Genomic DNA, 26,758 nt, shown 5'->3' on the forward strand with positions numbered 1-26,758 from the left:
TTACCTGTGGGCAATAATGAGTTCAGGAAGACAGAGTGGGATACGATCCTACAAATGTGTCAGGCCATCTGTCTTAGAAAAGGACACAACGATATATCAGCTACAAACCAGGGACCTCACTGTCACCATGCCAGCCTGCTAGGCCATGGCAAGTGCGTGGGTGTGGTCCATTGTGCAAAACCTATGACATCATCAGGTCATCATCAAGCCCTGCAGCATTGGGAAGGGGTTGAAGAAGCAGGCGAAAGATGCTGTAGCAAAGGAAGCACAATCTTCATTCCAGAATCCAGGCAGTTTGACCGTGACGGTTCATTGGTAGTTGACCCTGAACACAATGACATCATTTGTCAGCAGGCTGAATGACCAAGGACAGTACTGCCTACGCCACGAAGAAACCTACCCTACAGCTCCTGAAGCACTTCATCTAATTCTATGTCTGCACCACACATAATGTCCACGGTAATGAATTCACTGAAGTTCTCACACAGGCAGAATCAAGGTTATGGTGTTAAGAATCTCTTGCAAGATTGTGTAAATTTTTTGTAAAGCTATACATGGCTCTTATTTTTCTGGCCAGAAAGTGCACAGTCAAGTTTTGAATCGAGTTTTTCATTTACGTTGTGGCATTTGGCAGACACCCTTATCCAGAGCGACTTACATTTTTACCTCTTTATACATTTGAGCAGTTGAGGGTTAAGGTCTTGCTCAAGGACCCACCAGGGACAACTTGGTGGACCTAGGACCTTCAGAACTGTAGTCCACCGCCTTAACCACTGACTCCTTTCTGTTGAGACATTAATATAAAATCAAGATTTTGAAGACTTCTTCATATTATCTGATTGGTTGTAACGTTGTTCATGCACTCCATGAACAGTTAATTAGAGTTAATACCTTAATGAGTAATGACTCCTTCCTGTGCACCTGCACATCCAGTCTGTTCATATTAGCTGCCATGTGTGTGTGTGCTATGTGAAAAATTTGCCTTGAACGTCCAACTGTGATCCCTGCACGTCCAAGCAAGATAGGCAAGCGTGTAGAAGTTTGATCGACAGGTCTGCTTCCGTGTGGATTTGCAAATGAAACCCTGGCAGAAAGAATGTGCATACCCTGGGTACGTTTTAATGGCACATAATAAGAGGGAAAATAAACACATAATCTGTGCAATTTATGCTTAGGACTCGTCCTGATGGTTCCTGAATCAGAAAAAACCTAAAATAAATATACAGTATATATAGCAAAAGGTGATAGTGTGCTGCCTTTGTTGCTTTGTATATCAGTCGGTGCATTGCTTCAGCTAGAGCTCAATTATTAAAAACGCTGTTATCCTCAAGGTCTACCATTATTAAACACAGAAGTGTGTGACGATGTGTGACAGTCTCACTCGCACTGCTCGAGAACAGTATTTCTTTGTACTTAAGTCTCAGCACCCCACAGTCAGTGAGTGGGTGAGTCCCAGGTGCTCTCATATCTATGTGTTTACACATGGTTATGACTCATTAGCAAGATTACAGCTCTCTCTTTACTTCCCTGGACCTTCAGACAGGAGGTTAATAACGAGGAGGACTATTATTTTACTTCTTCGTAGCGGTACAAAATGACCATGTTTTCTAAGAAGGATTCTGCATGGTTATGATGCGTTCAGTGCTGTCTCAGGAGTTAAGTTCTGGCTGGTGATCAACGTGTCAGGTCAAAAAGTGCACTTGAATTGTATAGTATGTAGTTGTCTTGGACTGAAGCATCCTCCCAATCAGTTTTTGTAAATGTAAATCTATTAGTTTTTTACTCAAGGTAAAAGTCCCCCTGCTTTATCTATGTACTCATGCATAAATATAATAATTTTTCCCATTTTTTTTTCCACTTCATTTATTCATTTATGTGTCTACCCATCCATTATTCCATTCATCCCTCCAACCATGCAATATCTGTCCATATATCCATCTATTAATTGATACATCTGTCCATTTATTCATCTATGAACTCATCCTCTAATCCAACATAACTTCACCCATTTATCCATACACAAATCTACCCATCCATCCATCCATCCATTTAAATTTTACTGTGACTGTCCTGGGTTTTCTGTAATCATTGATTAATAATTACGCAGGCTCTCAAGCTACTGTGTAATCTACTCTTCTTTTTTAATTTTCTATAATTTCTAACAATCTAGAGAACATACCAAAAGGTTCAGTTCCTTTATTGCTACAATGTCAACATGCACATTCATTCATGCACAGCTACAATAACTTATTACCTGCAGGAGTGTTCAACTAACATCACATGTCAACAAGTGTCAACACTGTGTGATGCCTTTAATACCAAAAAAAGAAATGGAAAAATAAAGACGGAGAACAAGAGATGAGGATATTTAGCTATCTGTCTACTTGGTCTGCTAATTGACTGAGAAATCAATTGACTGCAGATGACAAGAATCCATCAAATTACTTTTTCCATATTTTCAATTTTATGCATATTATCAGTGATGCAGCGTGGCTCATATGACTGGCTCTAGTAAATTACTCAGACCAGTGGTTTGATCAGGGCTATATTATGCCTTCCCTTTTCATTTCCTTTTCATTTAGTTAGCTTGGTGCATTGAAGTGTCATCATTAGGGTATGGATTTTGTTGAATCCAAACATAAAGCTGGCTTGCTAATGATTCATTGTGTTACCATTGATTATAAATAAAAATGTACAGTACTGTATGTTTATAAATACATTATCACATATCCTGAGTTATGTTTAAACAAGAAGAGTAAGATTTAATGCATTGCATTATAACAAATTACAGTTCGTCTGATCTAGAAACATGTTTTAATGTTACACACTGGACTTTTCAACATGGGGATACTTATATATAAGCTGGTCAATGTAGGCCACAGTCCAAAAAAAAAAAAAAGCTGCTAAAATAAATGCAATATAACAATGTCATCTATATCATAAATCAATGATGAAGTCATGAGTATAGCAAAGCGTGTGAGTAAGTGTGATTGAACACCATTGTTTCCAAAGCGCTCGCTAATATCTAAAGGTACATATGGTTAAGATTACGTGTATGACACATCCAGGCTGAAATGTAGGACTCTGGCTCTCATTTAGCCATGCAATAGTTTCTGAACTGTATTTCCTCATCTCACTGATGATAATTGCATTCTCATTGTTACAAAGTGCAATTTGGCAGCCAATTAAGGCAATTGCAGGAAAGAACAGACAGATGCAGATGGGAATCTGGCAACCCAGTGATGGATGAAGTCCTGCTGCTGTTCCGGTGTGTGCACTGCAGATGGATTCTTGTGTGACCATCTGAGTTTAACCTGTGTTTTTTTCTTGAATGGATAGTGCAGATAAGGTTTCCTAAACTTTATATTTGAGTTCACCATAATACAAGTGGTGTTCAAGTCAAACTGTATAACAGATCATAGTTATCAGAGTTTATTAAGAGTTTATTTCTATATTAATAACCTTTATTTCTAGGACAAGGATCAGGTGTTTTACTCACATGTTCATGGGTCCTGGTTTGACTTGAACACCCCTTGTATGTTTTACCGAAGTGCTGAAGGATGCAGAACTATCCATCAGAATGATGTTTTGTTTAGTTTTTTTTTTTTAATGGCTTTATGGGTTTAAATATTTTATAAATACATCAGCACAATCAAATCCAAAGTCCAAAATACACTCCACAACAAACTCTGTGTTGCCTACCAACAACATATGTGGAAATTTGCATTTGAAATATTGATATTATTCATTTTTTGTTGCTTTTTTTTTTTTTTTTTGCTTTGTTAGTGTCTTTGCTTTGTAGCTTAGTACATTAAAGCACATACAGTATGGGACAACATAGCTTTTATGTTTTTGCCATTGAAAGATGACTGACAACTCCTTTACTTATTACTATTTCTGTCTATTGCTGCAAGTACTCCATTTCCCAGAATCTTCCGCTGAACAGCCAACTACAATCTCAGTCACATGTTTGTCACATGACCCCCCTACTTTGTTCCACTTCCCTAGATTTTTAATCATATCCACCTGTTCTCAATTAGTACACCACCCATAAATAACCCTGACCTTGAGTGACTCTTTGTGACGTCTTGCTGCTGCTTCCGCACTACTAGTGATGTTACAGTATGCTGTGTTTGCATACATTATTTCCCAGTTTTGACCTTGTTTTAGACCTGCCTAGCCTGTTATTAATTTTTTTATTTTTTTTTTATTTGTGTTTTTATGATGGATTTAATAAAATCTTGGGCCAGGCCAAGGATACACTGACTCCTTAGTAACCAGACTGCTTTTGACTAGTATGACATTTCTGATGATTTCCTCTAGCCTTTTTAACCTGTTTACTAGTAGCTAGTTACTGATCTCACACCAATGATCAGTAAGTGACAGTAAGTATATTTTGGCTCCAATAACAATCTCACAGTTGAGGACTCAATTGGGACATACAGTATACACTGGAATAACATGAAGTTAATTATCAGTTTATTTATTAGATTTCAATCAGTTCCCTTCTAGCATAAAATCTGTGTCTGCAAGATACAGTACAGTACAGTACAGTACAGTACAGGTAGTCCCCAACTTACGAACGAGTTCCGTTCCAGGAGCGCGTTAGTAAGTCAGATTTGTTCTTAAGTCCGACAAAGTGGGTTTTGTACGCCTTTGACACAAATATACAATGTAAAGCATATCAATCCACTTGACTAAATTTCAGTCCCCTTTCCCCATACTGCCATCATGGGACCAAAAATCATGATGCTCCTAAGGAAATTAATCTCTCACGTTAAATATAACAGTGTTGTCTCTGCGCCTTTAAATTGTGAGGGGAATCCCTCATGCCGTTTTGTCTCTGAGCTGGTTTCCACTGTATTGGACTGTGAACTCCTGCTGAGGATTTTGGAAAAAAAAATAGTATTCACCATCAGCTTGGACAGACAGGACAGAAATTTTCTAGCATCATGCTTACGGACTGAGTGTGAATGACTCATCCCCCCCCATACACCCCCGCCCCCGCCCTCCACACACACATATACACGATATACCAGATTATAGATATTTTATACATTTACTTACACAATGGAAATATTGTAAATAATTGTAAATATTGGTATCTGGTGCACTGCAGTGTCTACAATACACGTGACCTACTTCCTTAATTGAACCAGAAGTAGAATTGTGGTTTGTTAGTATTTTTGCGGAAATTCGCAACTTAAATGTTTTTAATCCAGGGACTACCTGTACTACTATATAGTAGTTAGTTAGGTAATCTTATCACCAAGCCTTAAGATAAATTTACAAATTATCGGATTATAATTATCTATAAACTTACATACAGTATCATTGCACTTAACATGGAGAGTTATCTTATGAGAGCGCTTCTAATTAACTTGACTTAAAGTGATTATGAAGATTGACATTTAGCATCAGATTATACTGTGGACTGGGATAAAGCATGACTGGCTTCTTTTTTTTTATCTCGAAAACCTTTTTGTTTTTCTGACATGGTGACTGTACATTTGGTCCGTACTGTCCATCATGTTAGAAGTGCAAGTAAAAAAATTTCATTTGTACCCTCTCCAAGTGACTAAGAGTGCCAGAACTCCAGTTTTCAGATCGTTCTGGGTCAATCTTAAGCCCTTTGTGTGGCTACATTGCTTCTTTGTCAGTCCCCATATTTCTGCCAGCTCGGTACTCAGCACTCTAAAATACATCATTGTCTCATGTGCTGCTATTACAGATAAAGATCACAGATACTCCATCTGTGCAAAATTATTAAATAAATAAAAAGTGTGTACATGCTAATATCCCCCTTCAAACATTAGTACATATAATAATAGCATGTCTGAGTTACTGTAATTACTAGATGGCACCTCAGAGATTCAAAGCTGTTCATCTCTTTGGACTCTGAAATGAGTTGTTTCTATGGCAACACACACACCAGCCAAAACACACACTGATCAGACACACTGATCACTATGATAGCCAGCAGTTAACTAAAACATACAGTATATTACACATTTTTTAATAAGGGAAAGAGCTTAAATGATAGACCGCAGTACTGTACGCTGATTGCGATGAGGTTGAAAATGACTTGATCAGATTTTACAAAACAGAAACTTGTTTAATTCCAACTGTCAGGTTGGTCAAGGTTGTCAAACAATCTCAAGGCTTAAAACAGGAATGTTGACTAGAAAGGAAAACTAAGAGCTGTCATGCAAAACCAGCAACAGATGCACGATAAAGACGCTAATAGAACTTTTTACAGCAGTCTAAACACCCAAATCTGATGTTTTTACCATCAGATCTGAGTCACTTTCGTATGTGATCCTAGATCAGATATATATATGCCATATACGGTCATGCATCTTGAATGAGAACAGTCAGATTGGAATTCATGTGACTTTTTGCCTCTGTGCATGCATCAAGGATTTCAGTGCAGTGCTAGCAACAGCTGCTAACACAGCTGAAGGGAGGTGTCCGGCTTTCTTCCTTCTTCTGTACGTCAATAAATACAACCAACTAACCGCTTGTCGTCCTTCAGAGCAAAATCCCAATCCCTTGAGGGATTCAGGGATCAAAACTGGTTGCACATACAAGGGCTTTCTCTCAGTCTGCGATGCCTCATCTTTATCTCCAGGCTTGGATGTTGCTTGTAAGGCTGCGTTCTTCCTCTAGTTTAAGTTTGCTTTGGAGGCTGCCTTGTCGGCCTTGGTCCTATGCTGGACTGGCAGTTATACCCTGTCAGCCTCTGGCATTCGGCAGCCTATGGTCAACTGACTGGGTTCGGGTTCTGGGTTCAAGTTTTTTTTTATGGAGAGCCTCACACCTAATTAAAAGAAACTCGCATTTCAAGAATTTAATAAATTTTTCATTATTTATCAAGCTTGAGTGTGATCAGGATTTGGGTCAACAGGATGGGACATCAGGAGCCTTAGCTACATTTTTTTCCCTCAAAATTCGGGTCTACCAGTGCTATAGCAGGGTGTTGTTGAGCCAGTTATTGGGGAATTTAATCAAGCATTCAAAGCCTGGTGTGGTAAAACATGGCATCTTGTCACATGGTTGAAACCTTCTGCAACAATTGATAGGTCTTACTCTTACAGTGAGTGCAGGTGTTTTTTATTAGATGTTGAACAATTAAAAACAAAAATCTAAAGGCTTGAAAAAAAAGAACATGAATTAGATACATGAATGAAATCATTAACAGGCAAAAAACTAAATCGGGGTTAAGTGCACAGACAGGGCTTAGGAAAACTCAAAACTGATACATTAGGGTAATAACCAGTGACACAACATGAGTGGAGACAAGACATAAATCAAAACAAAAGGTGCATGGCAATATAACCATTAGAAAACATGGACTGGCTTTTTTTTTTCTACCAAACTTTCTACCTTTAAAAAATTATAAAGGAAATAATTTGATAAAAAAAAAAAAAAATCAAAAAAACATACTGAAAATATAACAAAGACCTTTTAATGTTTTAGTGGTCAGTTGGCTTTTTTTATTTAAAAAAAAATGTCAGCCACAATTAGCACATCCTAAGTACTGTAACAAAAACAAAAAAAAGCAATGCAATTTTTTTTCTTTTCTTTTTTTTCATTGTCTTGGTGCAACTAACTTTTTTTATATAGAGAGACGCCTCTTCCAAATGGTTGAGATGTTGCTTCATGGTAAAAGTATCAATATATTTACAGATAAAAAAATTACAAAAAATGCTAACAATTTGTGTGGTGATGCAACAGCACAAACATTTTTGCCCATTAAATCCACTTTATTTGTTATTGTATGGTAAAAAGGACATACAATTTAAAGACACAAAATCGTGTACTGGATATTATTTATTTATTTATTTATTTTCGCATGTTATACTTTAACTAAGTGGTAGAGGTGGCTTACTTAGATTAAGAAAAAACACAATTTTTTAAATAAAATAAACTATTAACTGACTTAATAGTGCTCCACCAAAAAGTTGAAAAGGATGATAAAAGGTTAAGTGTTGCAGCATCATCTATCATTTCTTTCTAGCTCATTTCCAGCTGTTTCTATTTCAGCTAAATTCTACATTAAGTCTAGCACTAGCTCTACTAACCCCATATTAATAAGTAAAAATATATATTTTAAAGTTGATATAAAAGTAACAGCAACATATTCTTTAGCGACTCATGAAGATGAATAATAGTATATCATATTTCAAATGGAATCAATTTATATAATCTGCTTAAGGAAATTTTTGTAACTGAACTACTCTTGTTTCACAGGAACAAATCGAAATAATAAGACACTGTTTCTTCCTTTAAAAATATCTTTTAAGTAGTTTTAATAAACACCGCCTTCTCTACAGACTCACTATTTTTCGTTTGCGTGCATGCACAAATTACTGGCCTCTGAGCCAAATCCATGCCCCCCGCTGTCAGCACTATGAAATAATTATGGTGTGAAGAACACAGTGTAATGTAGGAGCCCAAGACAGAAGAAGAGCAAAAAGAGAGACAAAGAAAGATCACAACCGATGACTCTGAACATACAGTAGTTTTGACTCATGCAGCGCTCATGATGGGAAACGCTGCTGTTCGGAGACTATAATATTATTAATATTTAACACAAATCTGAGTGGACTTGGCAGTGCGCAGTGTGCTTTTATAAAGAAAGACTCATCATAATATTCATTTATCCGAAACCCTTCTTTTAAAATCACCAGCTGAGAGTGAGCATGGTGGATGAGTATTGAAGCTGAGTATTTTGCTGACAAAAAGTAGTAATCTCCTGTATCATAACGCTGGCATAACGATGTCTCAGTAGATTGTGTTACATTGTCCTGACTGTTTAAAACATCCGGTCATATAAGAATATCATGTCGTAGCTTGTCATGAGTCATCATGGCATGTAAAGTCCAGCCATATGCAGTGAGTTGTCATTACAGCGAATTTTTAAGTCATACTACTGTGACATTTAACATTCAATAAGAACACATGTCATGCCACTCCCTGTTACAAGTCGTCATGACCGTTTTATGATTCCTATGTGATACCCAGTGATGTAAGCGTGTCATTTCATAACTAATGAGCTATGAAATGACATTCATACATCACTGGGTATCACATACGAATCATAAAACGGTCATGACGAAAAAGAGAGACAGCTACCCTTATGAGTTATGACAGCTTGCATCTTGCGATATGACGCGTCATGTCATACTTTTGTAATGAGTTGTCATGACTATTTCGGTCATGACAGTGATATTGAAATAATGCCATGCCTTATTATAAGTTGTCATAACATCCTGTACTTGAGTAAGTATTCAGATATCCTGAGTATTACTCAAATACAAGCAGAAAGTCTTGCATTTAGAGTAAATTTTACCTTAAGTAAAAGTACGAAAGGAGGATTTAGCTGGGTAGGATGTAGTAGGGTAAAAGTAAAAAAAGTATCCACTGACAAAAATACTCAAACCAGTAAAGAAGTAGATGTACACCTTATCTTCCACCTCATGTCAAGTCACATCCTGTAATAAGATGTCATGAGATTTTGTCCAGTGATAAGTTGTTGTTCATGAGTTGCCATTACAGTAATATAAGAATGTCATGCTATGAGTTGTCACGACAGTGAAGTCTAGTGACATTAATGTAATGTCATACCCTGTCATGATGGGTTTTTGTCCAAAGTGTCATGGTATACCTTTGTCATGATGTCATTGTACTGTAGTTTCCCTCCAGTGATATGAGTGTCATGTCATGTCATTCCCGTGATACAAGTTGGCATGACAGTTTGCATCCAGTGGTCAGGCCATACTGTCATGGCAGGTGACACCACTTTCAGTGATATAAAGGAATTTCACATCATATCCGGTCATGAGTTGTCATGGCGGATTTGTGCAGCGATATGAGTGCAGGAGATGTCGACCACTGATATAACAGCATATAGTCATGCATATGGTTCATCAAAATGAAACAATGATCGACAACCATGATGAAAACCACAGCTTCCTCCCTCACGATTGACGTTAAACTTATATCTCCCAGAAATCTGCTATCCCACAAACCTAATATAAGTTTTTAGACAGTTTGATGATATTACAGTTCGTGATAAGATCGAAGCGTTCAGAGCATCACACGTAGCTAATAAACTGCAGTCTAACATCCTGATCACAAGTGTCTCATTCCCCTCCTCCCCCTTTATACACACACACACACACATTTATCACACCCAAACATCACTTTCCAGTGTCCAGACAGTGCACACCAGCCCACGTTCACACCCACACCTACACACACGCACACATGTTCAGCTGAGAGAGGAACTCACATGGAGGTGGTTACTTACAGGAATTCCTCTTGCTGCTGCTGGATCGTGGAGAAGACATGCGGCTGGAAGATGAAGCACGCCCGAGCTCGCGGTGATGGGATGTGCAGGGAATCCACTCACAGCACGACTCTGCTGCCGCTCATCCTGACACACACACTCGCAGACCGCCACACACACGCCTTCCGTTAGGAAGCGATGCTGCAGCGTGAGGTGCTGTCAGAGACGGCGTGTCTGAGTGTGTCTGTGACTGTGTGAGTGTGTGTGTGAAGTGCTCAGGCTGTCTGATTGACTGCGAGGCAAACCTAGGAGTGTGTAGTAGCTGGGAACATACCACTCCGGACGATGGAGAGAGGGGGGTGATGAGAGACGGGAGACTTGGAGGGAATAAAAAGAGACGAAGGAGAGAGAGACGATAGGAAGGGGGGAAGTGGATAGCTGAGACATCAGAGATATGGAAATGGTGAGAAAAATTGAAGACGAAAAAATAAGAAGAAAGAGAGAGAGAGATGTCATACACTGTTATAACAGTTCATGCTTTAGTTAGTTAGTTAGTTAGTATGGTATTGTTACTCAGAGTGGTGCTGAAAACAAAAAACATCCAAGTTGAAATGCCTTGTTAATGAAAGACCCAGCCAGACATGTTCAACCTGAGAGAGAGATTACAGGAATGCCAATAAGCACTCTTTATAACCATAATGAGCAGAAAAGCATCTCAGACCAACAACAACAACAAACCTTAAAGACATGTTGTGGCGTACAACAGCAGACAGGACTCACCGAAATGAGCCAGTGGATATGATGTGCAAATGAACCTGAAGTTCTGTACTGTATCTGCATGATCGTCGCCATCACCCTCACCCACATCACCCTCACAGAATCTATAAATTGTCGCTCCAGAAGGATAAACCATTTCTAATAAGGTGGTACTTTAATACTTAGATAATAAGTAAAAGTTTCTACATCAGTGAGTGAAAAGTTCCAATGCTCAGCCCGTTGAGAATTTTGATTACATATCTATTCTGGGTTAATTAATAAAAAAAAAAGCAATTTGTACTCAATTTGTTGGATTTAGCAGGGGAAAAAATAGGCATATGCACTTACAGAACATTTATCTGCTTAATAACCATAGCAACAATAATCATCTAATTGCTAATCCAAAGTGGATGATGCATGCTGCTGCTCTGCAGAGATAATTAAAAATCAGAGGCAGAATGTGGAGCTGGTCTGATTCAATTTGTATTACAATAAATATTTAGCTACTATCTATGTGCAACTAGAAAACTTCAAATATTGTAAACACTTAAAACCAGACCACTACAATGAAAGTGATGGAAAAATAGTGATGTCCACTGTATATTATACTTCATAATGTGTTATAAAGCATTCATAAGGCATTAAACATTGTTGAAGTAATTTATGGAAATTATTTTATAAATAATATGTGATATCTGATAACATAATGTATACTTAATGTATAGCAATGTTAAGTATACATTGTTATCAGATATCACAGGAAATCAATTCCCACCGGAAAAACTGAAATATGTGTGTGTGTATTTATATATATATATATAGTCCAACCTCGGCTTGGGAGTAACGCGAGTGTTCCGCAAGACGAGCAAAGATTTTTAATAATTTTGACTTGGAAAACGAGCAAGTCTTGGTTTGCGAGTACCGAGTATCATGTATCATGCATGTGCTTCTTGTTTTAACGCCAAGCGTCACGTGATCACAACTGAGCCAACGTTTTTTCTTTCTCTTGCGCTACGGAATTGTGGGTAATTGTCTCCCCTGCTGAGTCTTAGTGCGCGTCTCTTACTGGTATATTCAACATCCGTGCACGCGAATACTGTTTACTATAACACTGTGACCACGTGTGTGTGTGTAAAACATATTTCATTTGTGTCTGTATTCGTGTGTTCACAGAGGTTAAAAATCTACACAGAAACACTGCTCTGTCGCGAATCTTTTCAACGGATTCCGTGAGTGTGTCGCTTAATCGAATGTCATTAGAAAGATTTCTTGTTTATTTTTTTAGATAAAACAGTGATTTGTTGTGTGCGTGTGTGAAAAAAGTGGAGGAAGGGTAACTGTGTAAGACAAGAAGGGGGAGAGGGGAAGGGGCTCCTTACTTTAGCTTCACACACACACACTCACACACAAGAAACACAACGAAAACACTTATCTCTCGGGATTTATTTTTACTTAAAGGTAAAGTGCAGGTTAATTTGTTTATTTTTACTTTATATTTTGTGTTAATTATTTTTATGTTTTAATTTTTTGGGGCTATGAATAATTGGAGTTTCTATTATGTCTTATGGGAAAATTCAATTAGTTTACGAGTTTAATTCAAATTGTTTTAAAATACGAGCCGCTTCCTGAACGAATTATGCTCGTAATCCAAGGTTCCACTGTATATATATTTATGAACACATATGTGTGGTTCGCATTTATTTTAATCGCTGTGATATCACCATTTCCACCGCAGGATCAAATGATCTTCCCTTCAGTCTAAACCTTTTCTAGAAGCAGTGAAAAGTAGCAGCGTTAGCTATCGGGCAAATCCACTGGCAATCAATCAACAAGTCGATACCGGCCTTGGGAACTCTCAGAGTGAACTCGTTGACTCTTAATGGCCCTTCAATAAATTCGGCTTTGACTGCATGGAGAGCATTATGAACGACTGACTGAGTTGATACTGTGTGGTGTGTTCATTACTCTACCTACTATCGTACAGTAGAAAAGGATGGATTTGTGTAAAAAGGTGTCTTAAATCCGAACGGTGTTCTGGAATTATTTAAAATCCCACCCATTTATTTTTAACCCTTGTCTTTTATCTGGTTTTCCTGACTATCTTACAGCCATCCATCTCTCTCTTATCAGGACAATCGACTTGTGTATATCATACACCATGAAAGCAGCTAATCAACTCCAAAGTGCCTCAAGGGGGATCTTCTATGCCTCTGAAAGCCAAACACACCAACCCACAGCCTGAAGAAATCCTGGAGCTGGATCTGTCAGTGTGGCTCACAGCAATGACCGGCTATAAAAGAAGACGTGGGATAAAATCAATAAAATGCTGAGATCAAAACTAAGAACTGATTTGGGGTTGTTGTTTTTTTTGTTTTATACCTCAGGTGAATTTTCATTGCTCTGGAGAAAGATTATAACAGATGGAAAAACTTCCGATCAATCCCGAAGGAAGAGCAGAGCTATCCAAAGAGTAACGCTCTCATCGTCTTCGTCTCACTCATTCTTTGTTTACCATGCTTTATCATGCTGGAGCATATTTTAGAAGTACACACTGGACGGGGTTCCAATCCACCACAAGGCGCACACACACACACACACACACACACACACACACACACACACCCCAACTAGTAGCCTAATCTGCAAGTCTTTGAACTGTAGGAGGAAACGGAATACCCAGAGGAAACCCACCCAGAACCTGAAGGTGCCATTTAAAGCGTAACAAATATTCCAATTAGTTCATACTGTATGTCAATCATCTTTCTTATAATAATGAAATAATGGACTTTCAGTTCAGATTTTACCATCACAAGGGACATTCGTCTCCTGCATTACATAAGATGATCTTGAATTTTTTTTGGTCAATTAAAAACAGCAATAACTACACTGCTGTGCAAAAGTTTTGGCACCCCCCTTCATTTTTTTCATATTGAATTAAATCAAAGAAATGTAAAAATACAATTATTTTACTGTGACGACCTGCAAAGTGCCTAAAGATACAGTTTAAAAATTGGTGGTAAGAACCTCAGCAGCGACCTCATTTCCACTCTCGTCCGTTAGTATACTAATCACCGGCCTGATCATCTGTCATCATCTGCACATGTTTCTCACTGGTTTTATGCTTAAGTTGTTGAATTTTTTTTTTTTTGCTTGTTTTAATGCTTGAATGATTCATAGGTCACTGTGTGGCTTAACAAAAAAAAAGGTACTTGGACTGGACTGATAATGAGAGGCAAAAAAAAAAACAAGTCCTTTAAGGAGGCTGGAGACTTATTGCTCTAGTCTACATTAAAAATGCAAGAATGTCTGGCTCTTTAGAAGAAAAATATGAAGAAACGAGGTATGTCTTAAGACTTTTTCACAGTACTGTACTGTATGTCTCTGAAAAAAAATGTAAGGTATTAAAATAATACTTCAGGCTATAAACTTATAATAGTGAGGGATTTATTGGATTTCCTCTCTCTCTCTCTCTCATATATAAGACACTTTCCCTACCAGTTTTATAGCATATAACCAATCTGACTTGAAGCTTAGCCCTTCTTTTAGCTCGTTCATTTCCCAGTGTAGTCTGTGCAATCATCTAAAGTAAGTGCACATGTGGAGTGTGTATCTATAATAACTGCACATGTGGAGGGTCTCTGTAATGAAAGCATATGAGTGCAGCTAATATGTGTATTAAAAAGTGGAGCTAATGAGCAGGAATAACAGCGTGCACATACACAAACAGTGTGAGATCTTTCGAAACACAGCATCCACACAACTACTTTTGGGGTTTTCCGCTGATCGAAACAATGTTTATTTGACTTAAGATCAAATAAAACAAAATCCGCAGGACAAACTTGGCACTCGGAGACGAAAGCCGACGAAGAGCTTTTTGATGTAGATTTCAAAGAGTTGCACCAAGTGCCGGATTGATCCGAGAACAATAGAAAATCCTGCCAAAAACCGGTTTCAGAAGGTTATGACCATGTGCTTTGATTAAAATACTTAGCAAGCTGCCATCTTGTTTAGCTGTGTGTTCTTCAAGCTGGGCACGACAGTGTACGTAAACACTCGGCCAGAGATTCACGAGTCAACTTCAACACCAAAAAGGCAGTTTTTGTGTGATTGTATATCATGTTATAGAATTACTCACGTTTGTAATAATTTACAGAATTCACAGTTTAAGTAAATTCTTGAAAGGTTAACAGGTTGTATCCTGATCTGATGAGGAATTTTGTATGTCTTTGTAAGAAAGTTTTTAAAGATTGGATCCACAAGAGGGTGTTCAAGTCAAACCGGGACTTATGATGAAATTTCTCATGATTAAAGGAGTAAAAACAGTACGCAGTACGGTGATGAGACTCTTAGCCGCAGTAAAACATTTAATTTGTGCAATTGTTTTTTAAAAAAGGTTGAACGTCACGAATGTTGATTCTGGGCACTGCAGTCGTTTCTGTGAAAATCAAGTGGTTTTATCACCACCTGCTGCCCATCACACCACTCGGTACATTACAGTAACTCTGCTGGGAGATGTTGGTACATTCAGAACATTAAGTGAGTGGAATGCCTGATCTTTAAAAAAAAATTAATGGACTTGAAAACTTATTGCCAACTTGTGGAAGAAACATCTGTCTGTAGAACCTGTACACACAAGCATTCACCAACACCACTTGCATATTACAGGAACTTGGCCGGGAGGTATTGCCACAGTCCTGATGTCACTCCAAGACATTTCCACATGTTTGGGTCATTAAAGGAGTTCCTGGCCTCCCACAGGTACATTATATTAAAAAAAAGTGAATTTTTAACTGCACAATTAAAAAGTCCTAGTTTGACTTGAACAGCACTTAAGGAACCCTACATTCACCCATTCATGCAACACCAACAATCGTACTTGTCCAATCAACCAATTATGTGGCAAGAGCAAAAAGCATAAGATTATACAGCTAGATTTCAAAAGCATAAGTTTATTTAAATCACATCAAATGTCAAAATGAGCAAAAATTTTATCTCAGTGACTTTGATCATGTTCCTGTTTGAGTGTTTCAAAAACTGCTGACACACATGGATAATACTCTTTAGTAATACAGAAAAAAGCATCCAGTTTAAGGCGGTTCTGTGAGCTAAAACACCTTGTTGATGAGAGAGATCAATGAAGAATCTTTACAAACATGGTAAGTGAAAAAGCATCTCAAAATACTGTACAGGACATGAACACATAACGAACCTTGTGATAAATGGGCTGGAACAGCAAAAACCTCATCAACATCACCTCCTGTGAGTCGACTGGGTTCAGGCTGCTGGTGGTATTGGAATTTTAACATTGTGTCAATGCCAACACCTGTCTATATATTGCTTCTTCTAAAAACTCCTAAAGGGATCCTGAACTATCCCATGTGCTCTTGCTGACATTTTTTTGTTTTGCACAATATTTACAAGTCCCCCCCCCCCCCGCCAACTAACCCTCCCCCCCCCTCTAATAGTGAACTTTTCTCTTTGTCTCACTGCCCAAATCTGTTCCCTCAGGAAGATGAAAAACACTTTTTAAATTGGGTCCAGCAGGATTCTGGTACCGATGTAAACCTCTACCTGCTGATCTCGTTTGTCCTTGATTGGATTTTTTTTTTCCTTATTGTAAAAGAAGTAAGGTATTTGTGCAGCCAATGTTTCAAGCACATACAGTATAGCATAATGCACTGATAACACTTTATTGAATTGAAAACTTGTGCTTGCACACCCTAGGCTTGGAATTAGACAAAGGTGAGAGGCGTCATAAGATGAGAGGGGAAAAAAACAGACAGGCGTCCCTGTGGAGTCCGCAACTTTCAGTAAAGCTAGCACGAGGGTTTATATTATAGTTGCGGTAGAAAGCTGTTGCTAGGTGATGCCAGGCTCCAGGCAGCATTCAGATTTCATAGTAAATCGCAGCTTCTTTGGCCCTTCAACACAATCAAAGCTTCGTGTCCAAGGTCTCACAGACACAGCTGGAGGACCAAGTACCACAATACAAAGAATATGTCGAGAGCAGGTATAACAAGTCATCGAGCCTTGAGCAGAACCGGGGCGATGTTGCTGAACAGGAGGGAAAACGATGTGCAACTGAATTACACTCTTTTTTCATGACTAGAAGTACTTTTAAGGCACACAGCCTAATTTGAAACAGTCCATCTTTTTTATTGTTTAAATCACTGTAAGCTCAGTATCACAAACAGGTTCTAGCTTCACAAAAAAAAAAGAATGTTATCCCATAGTATTGTTCAATTCTCAAATTTGATTGGTCAGAAATTCTCTATAACAGCAATTCTGACTGTACTTTGGCTGCAAGGAAAATGATAGGATTATAATAATGAGCTCATTTTAATACAGTTTCCTTACACTATTAGGAAAGCAAAGGTGCTATTCTGTACATCTCTTTTTCACTGGGTTAATACCTTCAAGTGTGCATTCATTTTTATTTCTAATTTAGTCGTATCCAATACCATCCATCGCACGGGGGCTTCCACATCAAGCCCACCACCGCCAAACCTGCTCCTTCCACTTGAGTGAGCTTACAGACGGCCGTGATTGGCTGTAGAGCTGTGATTGATGTGAGAGGGTTAAGTTCCTCCCATTCCAACTCGCTGACAAAAGCTCAGCCAATCAGCTCTTTTTAGGCCCCCGGCTGCGGGAGGCTACAGCAACACATTCAAATTGAATTTGGGCCGCATTGATACAAGCAATTCCAGTATCACCTCAGTGAATATGGTTTCCCTTTTGGGTCTGGTTCCTTCCGAAGTTTTATTCCTCATGTCATCTCTGGGAGTTTAGGTTTGCCGTCCGATCTATGATTCTATTAATTATTAATTATCTTTTGGTTATTATTATTGATTAATAATTATTGTATAATCTATTTAATTAAGCAAGAATAAACTGTGCTTATTTACATGTAGGGCATTTGGCAGACATCATTATCCAGAGTAACTCACTTTTACCTCATTGTACTGTACATTTGAGAAATTGCGAGTTAAGGGCCTAATACAAGAGTGGCAGCTTGATAGTGCTGGAGTTTGAGCCCATCACATTCTGATCAGTGGTCTTAAACACTGAGCTACCACTGTTAATGTGCTGTAAGTTTATTTCAAATACGATGCTCCCTTAGGGCAGCATGGTGGCCTTGCACCTCTCTTATTCACACCTTGTATACACTGTGGCCCCGCACCTACTCTCTTCAAGGTTTGTGTGCATGGAGTTTGCATGTTCTCCCAGTACTTGGTAATTTTCCTCCAGGTACTCCGGTTTCCTCCTACAGTCCAAAGACATGCAGATTAGTCTAATTGTTTTTTCCAAATTAACTGTAGTGTGCCCTGCGATGGATTGGCACCCTGTCCAAAGTCATATGGGGTAGGCTTCATGCCCCACAATCCTGAACAGGATAAGTGATATAGAAGATGAATGAATGGATGGATGGATGGATGAATGAATGGATGGATGGATGGATGGATTCTCCTTTACTGGTGGCTCAAAGGGCTCAGGCACTGGTTTAACCCTATATCCAGCCACTGGAAATGGTATCCTTAGTGGCAATCCCACAATCCTGGAAAATGGGTGTGACAGGAAGGGCATCAAACCTGATCTGAATCCAATGTGGAGATCCTGAGAAAGGGAAAAATCCATAAATGATTTGCAAATCTTACTTCCTAATTACAAGTGGTTGAAAAGTAGTGATGTTATGGAAGGTTCCAGAGGCTCAACCATCAGCATGTCAGATGATTGATTAATTGCAGATGCAATGTGCTGGAACACCATCTACAGGTCAAATGGTGTAAGTACAAGGACAGACAAAGAAAGACTAAATGTAAGTGGAAAGAAATAAATTATGGACATGCAGCAGATGTTTTCGTCCCCTCACCAGGTGTTCTCTACTAAGTTTTCTCCAGATTTGGCTTTTTTTTTTGCAAGGGGATGTTGGGGTGTCCATCAAATAAAATGTCTATCTGAGTGTAAGTATAGACAAGCATTTGAGGGAAAACAGGCGCAGCGGGAGGCAGCAGGTGGGAGAGTCAGGTTAGCCTGATGTCAAACACTCAGCAGCAGGTGAACTTGAGAAAGAAGCAACCACACACACACACACACACACACACATTTTCACTTGCTGTTTGTTGCCATATCTCTCATGCAGGCCATCTGTTCCTTTCTCGAGTCTCTTGAAGACACACAGACATCGTGTCATTAAGAAGGCAATATGGTGCCCGCATTCACCGCTGTGGCTCAAAATTTCAATTTGAAATGAGATGGTGGGTGAGCTAAACAACTTGATTTAAAGCAGCTTCTGACAAGCTGGCGTTTCCCTGTCTAGCAAAAAAAAAAAAGAAGAAGAAAAAGATCTAACCCAATCTCATTGTAAATCAATGTTAATTTGATAAGCTGTCAGAGTTACGAGATGTTTAAAATGCACATTTATTCTAAACGTGCTTTGTTTGCTCTCATTTCCATACATCAGGAATCACTCTGGTGGAGCACACGTGGGTTTCTTTAACAAAGTCATCTCGGGTTTTATTATATTTCCATGCAAGACCTGATCCTTACTGCTGTGTTTTCTTTCTTTTTTTTATATATAATATCTTAATAGTTCCACTTATTATACAGTGCATCCGGAAAGTATTCACAGCGCATCACCTTACCACATTTTGTTATGTCACAGCCTTATTCTGAAATGGATTAAATTATTTTCTTATATTTCCCTGAGATTTTTGCTAATTTATTTTAAAAATAAAAAATTGAGTAAGCACATGTACATACGTATTCACAGCCTTTGCAAAATCAACCTCAGGCGCATCCTGTTTCCCCTGATCATCCTTGAGATGTTTCTGCAGCTTCATTGGAGTCCACCTGTGGTAAATTTAGTTGATTGGACATGATTTGGAAAGGCACACATCTGTCTATATAAGGTCCCACAGTTGACAGTTCATGTCAGAGCACAAACCAAGCATGAAGTCAAAGGCACAAATCTGGGAAAGGCTGCAGAAAAATTTCTGCTGCTTTGAAGGTCCCAATGAGTACAGTGGCTTTCATCATCCATAAGTGGAAGAAGTTCGAAACCACCAGGACTCTACCTAGAGCTGGCCGAGCGATTGGGGGAGAAGGGCCCGGTGGGGTCCTCTGCTGTTGTAGCCCATCCGCCTCAAGGTTGTGCGTGTTGTGGCTTCACAAATGCTTTGCTGCATACCTCGGTTGTAACGAGTGGTTATTTCAGTCACAGTTGCTCTTCTATCAGCTTGAATCAGTCGGCCCATTCTCCTCTGACCTCTAGCATCACCAAGGCATTTTCGCCCACAGGACTGCCGCATACTGGATGTTTTTCCCTTTTCACACCATTCTTTGTAAACCCTAGAAATGGTTGTGCGTGAAAATCTCAGTAACTGAGCAGATTGTGAAATACTCAGACCGGCCCGTCTGGCACCAACAACCATGCCACGCTCAAAGTTGCTTAAATCACCTTTCTTTCCCATTCTGACATTCAGCTTGAAGTTTACGAGATTGTCTTGACCAGGACCACACCCCTAAATGCATTCAAGCAACTGCCATGTGATTGGTTGATTAGATAATTGCATTAATGAGAAATTGAACAGGTGTTCCTAATAATCCTTTAGGTGAGGGTATATATATATAAAACATGACAATATTTAATATTTTAACACAAATAGCACGTATTTTTCTTGTATATTATTTTTTGCATCATATGAAACGAGATGAAAACATAAAGAGAGCTCCTCATGTCACATGTACTGTAGTGATGTGGTCTTTGCCAGTTCATTTAACAGTGATGACCAGCAGGGGGCGCACTTTCTCATTTCATGCCAAAGTCTGGTGGTTTAAAAGTCATTCCTGGTCTTGGGTGCCTTTTGGACTTTAAATTTAAAAGAAAAACAAGTATATATAAAAGTTTTTAAAAAATTTGATTCTCTTTCTTTTATTATAAAATTTATTTTTATGTTAAAAGTCTCAAAATAAAAGTTTGTCAAACCTAAGAATACATTTTAAAAAATTACATATACATTTACTAAAATATTTTTTTCTTTCTTTTTTTAAAGTGTATGACCCAGGATGTTAACCTGTATGCATAACAGTTTGACAGAATAATGATTATAACCTATATGTCAAATCTATAGAAAAAATATATGGAAAAAATTTAATTTAAAAAAGAAAAGGATAAAAGCAGTTATTGAATAAATTCTGCATCTGATTTCTCACCATTACACAATTTAGATAAATTTGCATGCTTTAATTTTTTTTTTTTTTTTTTTTTTTGTAGGTACACACTTGGAAATTATTTTATGCAACAATTTTAATTACTTCTATTAATCATTAATTCATGAGTATAAGTTCATAGGGATTCAAACCCTAGCACCACCAACCCGTAATGGTTCGGATGTTTAATGAGAAAAAAAAGTCGTTCTGGATAAATGCAATGATGAATGTAAAATATTATGGTAGTATGCTATGCCTTTGGTGGTAACATGGTGGACTTTCAGACGTGTTATGGTTGGTCTCTGTTGCTTTCTACAGTTGCTTTTAAAATATTACATGAACTCCAGACAATGGTGTCAATACATAAGATGACTTTTTATTTAAACAGATATAACAGGGTTACCGAAGTGTGGAGGAGGCATGTGAAGAGCTTAGAACACACAACCCTAGGGAGACGAGAAAACCTCTAGTGTCTGATGAATAAAAAAGACAAACTGTGTAAAATGTATAACATTATTGATTTGGGTAGACTGTGTGTTTAAAATATGAATAAATACTTTACAAAAATATTCTTTTCTACAATAAATACTGTATCGGGACACAAAAGGCAGTGTCAGAATGACACATTACATAGAGAGAGGTCGTAAATATTGGGCCTTTAATCCTGCTGTTATATAGATGAGAATCTAATCAGCAGTTACAATGGATCAATAATATAAAGCATACAGTATCTAGATACTTTAATCGGGCAATAAAGGTCAGGTCGGACTCGGTCTCATAAACAGATTTCCATAATAATAATAATAATAATAATAAAACATACGTGTTGAGAGGTTACTCACTGAGAAACTTGACACTTTTGCTTAATGATTTATACTAAATAATATTAATCTAAGCATTTTCACTGAATCATACTATAGTGACACATGCATTTTTTCATATGCATGCCAGTTAGTGAAGACAACAGATCGAGACTTTACTGATAAGACAGTAACGTAAAAATTTTACCAAAAAAGTCCCGGTTTGACTCGAACTCCCCTGCTATATTTATAAACAGTGCATTGGCATGTGAGTGCCATCTAGTGACTGATGCAAATCATTTTTAGCTTCATAAACTACAAGAAGTCCTGCTCTAGAACGAGTGTCTCATGTGCACGTTTCATAATCTGAAAAAACTAAAGCAATTTAAGAAATAATGTGTTTTTATAAGATGACCTACAGATGGAAAAACGCAACATTACTGTAAAAAAAAAAAAAAAAAATTTTCTCACTTTGATTATCAGCATCATCTTTTAACTACATGTCTTCTTATTAATGTCCTTTTAAAATTTTACCATTATGTGGTTTGAAGAAGAAACACGTGATGCTGATACGTTGGTGTCCACATACTTTTGGACACATGGTGTGTTGTCTAACACCTTTCGAGCTAAGTGTCATTTTCAAGTTGGTGTACTGTATACAGTAGCTACACTATGTGTCAAAAGTATGTGAACACCTGAGCATCTTCTGAGTGACCGTCTACAGGTTTATTATTTAAAGCACTACATAAACATGCAGTGATAATGATCAGCCTGATGGGGGCGTTACACATCGTAAAACTCCACATTCAGATGTCAAAACTATTTCGGCCTCCAAACGTCTACTGTGTATTTCTGTCGTTCATCATAACGTGCTTCCAGAATAAATCAGGGTAGTTTTAATTAGTTAAGGCAACTCAATTATTCCAGCTGCTTTTTAATTATGGCTGTGATTGCTTCTCTTAAAAACAACACCATGGCATCTGCCACTGCGTCTGCAAGAGTGATTTAATTTGATGAAGATTACAGAAAGTGCGCTTCTTACTAATGTGTCAAAATTAAGATTTGTTTTAGTTTAATATCTCAAGATGTGTTTAAAAAAACAAGCACTAGTCATAGAGTAATATAATAGATATCTAACAACGAGTTGTTTCCTGTGTAAAAATTCCGAATTGTATGTAATATATTCATTTTTGCTGTAAAGATTATTAAATATAAATACAAATACAAGTCATACTCCTACGACTATGTACTGATTCAATTGAACCTTGTTGTATTTTTTTGTTTTTTTTTGTCTGTTACTCAATTTAAATCTTATTATTATTATTATTATTATTATTATTATTATTATTGCTATTATTATTATATAAATAACACAAAGTTATTGCACTCACTCACTCACACACTCAGATTCACGGGGGGCCTGGAGCCTATCCCATGAGACTTAGGGCACAAGGTGGGGTACCCTGGATGGTATTCTAATTCATCTATCGCAAGGCACACTTGCGCAATTTGTGAGCGCCATTGGACTGTGGGAGGAAACCGGGGAACCCGGAGGAAACCCCCGAGCACAGGGAGAACATGTAAACCCCAGGCACACAGAATGCAGATCCTGCACGTGCGAGGCGACAGTGCTGACCACTACACCACTCGACCACCTTGTGTGTTTAATTTTATTTGTTATATTTTGTTTCTTTTAACACTTATTCATGTTTAGGACGAGCACAAATTTTATGGCAAAAAATGTAAAAACATACAAAAGACAAAAGCAAAACATAAATAATATAAAAAGAAAAGAACGTTCAAGATCAGCAATTTAAAAGTGTTAAGTAATTTTCGAGGTGGGTATAATGAGGGAAAGGATGGATGGATGGAGGGACAGACAGACAGACAGACAGACAGACAGACACAGCTAGTGCTATAACAATAAAAGCCAACCACAGAATAGTAACTGGTGTTTAAAAAGACCAGATCAGAGTGTGTCTCCTGTTTATGGTCCCACATCAGGAACACATCTGGCAGCAACTGACTTAAAACTGCAGACCTGCTTTAACCAGACAAACTCAGTGGACAAGGCTGGCATCATGCCTGACTGAGTTACATTCATGCTGAGCTCCTCCACACACACACACACACACACACACACACACACACACACCACTGGGTGTTTCTAAGGTCATGGGGATACATAGGGAAATCTGGGATTCAGCAGACATGACACAGTTCAGTTGGACTGGGGGTGAGCTGGTCAGTATCTGGGGAAACCACCAAGCAGGGGGTGCTAAAACTTAATAAACAGTATGTAATGTATGTATATAGTGACTATATACTGAATCTTATTGTATTTGTATAATAATATATAAAAAAACGGATTTTATGCATCTTTAATAATTAAAAATATTACATTTTTATACTATTTTTATAAAATCGCTTATTAATTTCTACATCCCAATCTAAAATCATTTTACCGAATACATTCTATTCAAACTCTTACTCAGACTAAACTCTCACTCTTCCCGAGCGCTGTATAATCAAGACCAGCTTGTTTTGATGTTGGAGTCTGGCCCATTAGAGTCTTATTGAAAACACAGTTTTTCATCCAAGAGTCCATTTTCTTTTAATAAAAGAGAGAAAACGCCGACCCAAGGGGACTCGGCATGAGCGGCCGATGAAGTGCAGGCAATTTGTTGTGGGCTCTTTGTTATTCTGAGCCTTCATTAAATGTGGATGAGTGGAATGAGTTACCATCAATAAGACATGAGAAAACACACTCCTGTTTTTTTATTTATATGGAAGGATCCTCAGGCTGGAAAAGATAAGACGACGTTTCAGAACAACAGAAGAGAATCTTACAGCAACACGCCTTTTATTTAGACAAGTTTCGAGAAAGAGGTTACATTCTCACCATGGGCCAAATCCACATGAAAGAGCTCCACTGACCAAAAGGACGTGATATTCCTGTGCTTATTTCAATCGTTGGAGTGATTTTATAAGAACGTATTCAATAATAAAGTGCTACGGTGTGGATTTTATTTTTCAGTTAAATGCTTGATTCCTTCTATGCCACAATTACGTTGGTACAGTCCTGACCTCTCTCTAAGCCATTTTCACATGTTAAAGGAGTTCCTGGGAGGCCAGGGTCCCAGATATCAAAAAAGTCCCAGTTTGACTTGAACGTTTCTTATCACTAAGTATTTTAGTAAACACTTTTCTTAATGATTAGTGATATTCAAGCCGTATAAGAATGTATGATTAATACAGGCTTTATAGGAGGAGGGGGCTTATTTTTAACCAGTGGTGCTGGTGCTGGTGGTCAAGGTCTTCATATACTGTATGAAATAATAAAAAAAATCAAATAATAAGATTTTTGGCATTAAAAAGAGTAAATTTAGCCCATCTGTGGATTTATTGCAATTAAATATTACAATTGCAACAAATTAGTTTATTTATTTATTTTGGATTTCTTAAACTTTGTAGATTGTCGTGGGTGAGATTTCCTGAAGGTAAAATGACATGCTAGTGGTGTTATTAAAGCTAAGGACCACCTGAATGATCATCAGATCATACAGACCCCCTGTTTTATTTTTTGTTGCCTGATTAATAAAACAAGTGTGTTACTGTTGCATACAGTATAAGGAATAAATCACTTGGAATAAAAACATCAAATAAAAAATAGCCTATTTTAGAGCCTATAATCCTATAATAATGTCCAGATATTTGATAGTCAGAATAAAACCACTGTTTCAGATCTCACTGAAGTCTAAAAGGCATGATTCGATATTGATTTTCTGAACTATATACTGAACGTTTTACGAAGCCAGTAAAGCCAAGCATGCATCTGATCACGCAGGCCGTGTTGCTGTAACCCAGACTCTACTGCTTATAAAACACATACAGCCTCAGATTGAATATTAACATGATATTGTCCAGCTATAAAATATCAAAAGGAAACAGCAGAAAATGTTGACATCTCTTGTTGTAAGAAAACATCTGTAAAACGTTCGTTTTGAGTAAAGTCACGTTAAGCTTATGAGTTTAGTTTTGTCTGTATAAATAGATATCTATCTAATAATATAATCTGTGTCTTGTATACTGTATAGTTCTATACATCTAGATAAATTAATAAAAACTAACGTCCTAGAAGCCGAAGATACTGATCTCCTAAAAAAAAAGTGCTATTTAGTACCGAGGTTGAAATTTACCAGGATATCATGTGGTACGTCACTTTTACTGTAAGCAATAGGGAAAGAACTAGGAGGGATGCTCTGACAGGTAAATAATCAACAATGGAATGAAAATGGAATTCCTGTTACTATACAGTAGGGAAGTAGATTATCTTCCTGTAACATCATTCTGCCATACCAAAAATGTTTTATTCTGTTTATAGCACAGCAAAGTGACAGTAATTGTCAGTTAGAAATTGTATTTTTTTTCATTATTGTTTTATTATAATGACATATTGACATCATGACATAATGTATAATTACATGTAACATTATACTTATAGACTAATATAGAGTTATCTATATACTGTACAGTGACAATCATCATGGTGGCTTAGTGGTTACCACTGATGCCTCGCTTCTCCAGGTCCTGGGTTCGATTATAGCGTCAGGTCTGTGTGCATGTTCTCCCCGTGCTCGGTGGGTTTCCTCTGGGTTGTCCGGGTTTCCTCCCACAGTCCAAAGACATGCAGATTAGG

The 26,758-nt window shown here is 37.8% G+C and overlaps 1 protein-coding gene across 1 annotated transcript in view; it reads right to left on the bottom strand.

The window, feature by feature from the left end:
• dtnbp1b (dystrobrevin binding protein 1b) overlaps nucleotides 1-10,559 on the bottom strand; it is a 37,332-nt gene extending 26,773 nt beyond the window's left edge. The window contains exon 1 of the mRNA XM_053489778.1: nucleotides 10,316-10,559. Within this exon, the coding sequence (XP_053345753.1) occupies nucleotides 10,316-10,355 (40 nt within the window). The 5' untranslated portion in view covers nucleotides 10,356-10,559. The remainder of the gene's footprint in view (nucleotides 1-10,315) is intronic.
• Nucleotides 10,560-26,758: the final 16,199 nt, after the last annotated feature.

Source organism: Clarias gariepinus, chromosome 28 (genome assembly GCF_024256425.1).
Source record: "Clarias gariepinus isolate MV-2021 ecotype Netherlands chromosome 28, CGAR_prim_01v2, whole genome shotgun sequence".
NCBI classification, from domain to species: domain Eukaryota; kingdom Metazoa; phylum Chordata; class Actinopteri; order Siluriformes; family Clariidae; genus Clarias; species Clarias gariepinus.